Source organism: Formica exsecta, unplaced genomic scaffold (assembly GCF_003651465.1).
Source record: "Formica exsecta isolate Colony F162 unplaced genomic scaffold, ASM365146v1 scaffold303, whole genome shotgun sequence".
NCBI classification, from domain to species: domain Eukaryota; kingdom Metazoa; phylum Arthropoda; class Insecta; order Hymenoptera; family Formicidae; genus Formica; species Formica exsecta.
The window spans coordinates 592,395-597,447 of record NW_021850289.1 but is presented as its reverse complement, the minus strand read 5'-3'; the positions used below and the strand labels follow the sequence as shown (position 1 = coordinate 597,447).

The 5,053-nt window shown below is 31.1% G+C and overlaps 1 protein-coding gene across 6 annotated transcripts in view; it reads right to left on the bottom strand.

Moving 5' to 3' along the window:
- LOC115237651 (A disintegrin and metalloproteinase with thrombospondin motifs 9) overlaps positions 1-5,053 on the bottom strand; it is a 50,454-nt gene that overhangs the window by 23,640 nt on the left and 21,761 nt on the right. For all 6 annotated transcript variants that reach the window (XM_029810829.1, XM_029810830.1, XM_029810831.1 and 3 more), the window contains 2 exons: positions 2,900-3,060; positions 2,531-2,656 (listed from right to left, as the gene is read on the bottom strand). In XM_029810829.1, coding sequence (XP_029666689.1) covers positions 2,531-2,656; positions 2,900-3,060 — 287 coding nt within the window. The remainder of the gene's footprint in view (positions 1-2,530; positions 2,657-2,899; positions 3,061-5,053) is intronic.

Sequence of the window (5,053 nt, the reverse complement as noted above, 5' to 3'; positions counted from 1 at the left end):
TCATAGAGGTAATAAATAATAATAATAATAATAATAATAATAATAATAATAATAATAACATATGTCTATAGAAAAATTTCGTCTCGTATATTTTATTAAAGTATATATGTGACACAGTACATATTTTTATCATCATGATTTTTTATTGACCTTTTTGCTTTTACGTTTACTTTTGATATTAAAAAATGTCCTATCTTAGCAGCTTTTAGTTTAAAAAGGAGAGCAGTTTACTTTAAGCGTCTTTAATCGTATAAAATAATGAGATAAAGATATAAATCGTTTTCAATGTTTCTAAAGTCTGTCTTTTAAGATGAAATAATCTTCATTAAAAATCGCACCACGCGAGATGTCATCACAAACAAAATATCTGTAATTAATTCCGCTTATTATATTTCACACATTTCTGTCAAGGTCGATTCAAAACTGGTCATACCGGCTCGAGTCCAACTCGCAGATTTGCGTTCTTATATATAATACCGTGCTGTATCTCGAAAAACAATGTAAAGTTCGTTCCTTAGTAAATCGGGGATGTGATCGGGGATGGATTAAATATATTTACGAGAATCTAGAAAAATTGCAACCAAAACGTATGTAATTATATCATGTGCCTTTTTTTAAATATAAAGATTAAAAAATGTATGTTTCCTTTTACATACATACTATGCTAGATAATTGCCAGATATATTCATCCATTATGTTTGGCACTATATCGAACGTGGCAGTCAAGTACTTTATCCAATAATCTCGTTTATTTGCGTTTAAAAAGTATGTAAAAGTACGTACATGTATGTAAAGAGATTTTTTGTTCGATGTAATAGATTAATTTTTATAAATTATTATAAAATAATAATGAATTTCTCCTCCCTCTTTGCTCCTATGATCGGCAGATTTATATGCACGGATACAAAGCAAGGAAATGTATAATATATAGATAATATATTTTAATCAAAGCTAACATAAGAAAATTAACTTTAACATAATTATATTGGAGAGAATGGCATAAAATGTTGAATCGAGCGTTTAAAGAATTTCTCTTAAAGACATACAAAAAATAGAAAAAAAGAAGCAAGATATTAACTATTATGCTTAAATTTTTATTAAACATAATTTTAGTTTTACGTATTTGTAAACATTCTCATATTTATTAAAAAAAAAGATAATTGTTAATTAATATCGCTATCATCGTCACATATCGTACGGAATTTTGCTGGTGATAAAAAACTTGAAAACTTGAGTTTTCGCAACCGCTTAATCTACTCGTACTATTATGATGATTCGTGACTGAAATTTAAACAAATAAAAAGATACACGATGATTACTGAGTCACGCAAAATTAAACATTTTGTATTTCTCGCCACGCGCACGTGTCAATTCTTGACACACAGTCATATTTCAAAAGATACATTAACTTGATACATTACGTATATACTTATACGCGTAAGTAGTATGCATTTATATATTTATACAAAGACCATAAAAACTACCGGGTATTATTTACACTACAAATTCTTTGGCTATAAATCTCTAAATTTTTGACACGGATTCTGGAAATGATTTTCTCTCGACACAATATCGAAATGCAGACATAAGAGTAAGTAACAACTAAAAAATAAGAAACTTTTGACAAGTCAAGCTTCAAATGAGGAAAACGGATGACAAACTTATATTTTCCAATTAATTTTAAACACACAAACTATACTTTAAGAAAAATTTAAAAATATTTGGAGCTTACAATTAGTTTGCAAAGATGGACATTATTAAAAATCGGTAGCGACACGGAAATAAATATCAAAGACAAAATTAAGAATATTGGAAAATGATGAAGAGAGTCAGAGAAACCAAAGTATCCGCGAAAGCAATCGCGCGATAGCAAACGAGATTCACTGTCTCTCGAATAATTAGATCGAGTGGCTAGGCTCATTATCTAGAGGAAAGACATCAAGGCTCGACTCAAACGAGTGCTTACTTCTTCCTATTTCTACATCTGAAACAGACGGCCGATTGATTATTCTAACCTTGCCATGGCTAAATTAAAACGTGACCTAAATCATTAGAAAGAATGTTCAAGAAGGGAAAACTACAATTTTTCTATTTCAGATTCTTGTTTTTCTGGAAAAAAAAAAAAAAAACTTAAAAAAAGATGCAAATTTCGAAAAAAGTATCGAGAAAAGCTTTTAACAAGAGAGAAGCTTCGATAATAGCCAAAACACAAAGTTCTTGATGCGTAAATATATTATTATTAATTCTTCCTATAACGATCTCATCGAGGAAACAATGGTGAAAAAGGTTTGTTAAATACTTTAATCTGCTTTGTATAATCAAAATAACCCCCAATAAAGGCCGTAACGATAGCCTAAAATTATTATATACCGAGCTGGAGAAAAATATGACTTTATACTAATCGATTCACGCTACAAATAGACTCTGGCAGATTTATCATTCTTGTAATCGGTTGAAATTAACTGACTTGTGCGATGCGTATAAAGAATCGCAAGACGAGACATTCTCTAAAATTCAATCTGTGACTCACCATTCCGTGACAAAGACTGACACTGACCGCTGAACTTGGATCGCCATCGACTGACCCGCTGTAATAGCAACCCAACTGATGACCAGCATGTTCTCTTCTAGTTGTGTTCTCGCTCATATGCGTCACCTACGTCATCATCGTGTAAGAAATAAAATTAAGACTATCAATTAAGTAGGAAAATGATTGACTAGAATCGCGAATTATAACTCGTTTCGTTTTAACGCGCTTTCTCTCTTTGCTTTTACACAAAGGTTTTTTATTGGTCCAATAATTTTATAATAATTAGACATAGATAGATATATATGACATGATTTAATAACAGAGAGAGAGAGAGAGAGAGAGAAATGTTACTTGATCGATCTTTCTTACCTTTAGATCGGGAGATACGAAACTGGCGTCGTGCGCCAATCGCAAACGAAATCGTCTTCCAAAGGCGGTAAATTCGTATTGCGGATGAGGATCCCAAACTTCGGCTGACGTATGTCGAAAGTGACCACTGTGATGTCTCTTTGCCGTGGAAAATTCTTCGGCTGAAAATAAGAGACTTTGTTTCAAGTAGATCAAAATTCTTTGTTTTGTTTCAAACTATATGGAAAAAGATGATATGATGGAAAATAAGATGCTGGTAATTTATTTTTCAATCTCGTTATATTGGCGTATCTATTTTTCTGTGCAGTACTATGTCATAATTGAATTACTCGAGTTTATATGTGTGTGTGCGTGCGTGCGTGCGTGCGTGCGTGCGTGCGTGCGTGCGTGCGTGCGTGCGTGCGTGCGTGCGTGCGTGCGTGCGTGCGTGCGTGCGTGCGTGCGTGCGTGCGTGCGTGCGTGCGTGCGTGCGTGCGTGCGTGCGTGCGTGCGTGCGTGCGTGCGTGCGTGCGTGCGTGCGTGCGTGCGTGCGGTGCGTGCGTGCGTGCGTGCGTGTGTGTGCGTGTGCGCGCGCGCGTGTATGTTAATCATCATTTCTTAATATATTCATTATAGTTTCGTACATCAACAATAACAATATAGATTATTCTTTTTTCTTTCAAGTATTTTTACTGAAATGAAAAAAAAAAATTCACGAAGACTTTTCTTTAACATTTATTTTTACTGCATTATCTTAGGAGCTATTAAACTGTGGATATAAAATTTCTATATAAATTATAATATGTTTTTAAATACATTATCGATTTTAGAAACTCTTAAAGTGTGAAAAACACAAAAAAATATCTAATACTATTCTTACCTATATATGTATACATATATTAAAAACTTTGGAAAGAGCTATCAGATCTGAAAAGGGACAAGGAAAAGTTTGAGACTGTTTCTAACGTATAGCCACGCACTGTTATTAACAGTAAAACAGTAATGACAAACATGTAATAGATACTTTTACTATTTTATTTGTAGTTGATTCGATGGACTATATTTCTCTCATTCTATGTCTAAAACAAAATTGATATTGATACGCGCTGATGTGAAATTGATATTGTACGCGCTCGTTATCAAGAGCGGGCCATTTATACAATTAATAATTAATTGCCCGAATGTATCATTTAATTATGCTTGAATGACAAACGAATTTCGATATAATTGTGCGCATTAATTATTTTAAACTTTAGATATCATAGCAATCAAGGTTATGGCATATACAGTATGGATCATTTTAATCAATCCACTGAAATATTTCAGAGCCCTTAAGTTTAAGACAAAAATGTTTAAGACAAAAGTTGTTTGGTGTTGAGGGGGTCATTTGATATTGATCTTCATTTGACTTTTGTTCAAAGTCCAAAGGATTATTTCAATTTTATTTTTTTATATGAAACCCCCTATTTTTTATTGTATATCCTTATAACCCTTCTCGAGACCTTTTCAAAACACTATAATAAAGTATTTCTTCATTAAGTATTTTTCGAATAATTTTATATCTTAATCTGACATATTTTGATATAAAAAATATAATATATCGTAAAATATTTAGTTTTCGATAATCTTACCGTAATACTTTTATATACAGAATAATGAGACAAATCAATTGGTATAAAGAAAATAATTGTTTTTAAGAAAAAGTATGTAATTATTTACAATGTATTTTTTAAAACAATTATTTGTTTTTTTCTTTACACTAATTGATTTGTCTCATTATTCTGTACATAAAAGTATTACGATAAGATTATCAAAAACTAAATATTTTACGAGATATTTTAATTTTTATATCAAAATATGTGTGTCAGATTAAAATATAAAATAACTCAAAAAATACTTAATGAAAAAATACTTTATTATAGTGTTTTGAAAAATCTCAAGAAGGACTATAAGAATATGCAATAAAAGATAAGGTTTTATTTAAAAAAATAAAGTTGACTTTGAAATGTCCTCAACGCCTCCACTCATAAAATAATCGTTTCCACTATATGATGTCCCCCTTTATACTGAACATGTCGGTATAAACTAATTTTTTATGTCTTCAAATTTTGCTAATAATTAAATCGGTTACTTTATATGAATCACCCTGTATATGTATACATATATATACAGGAT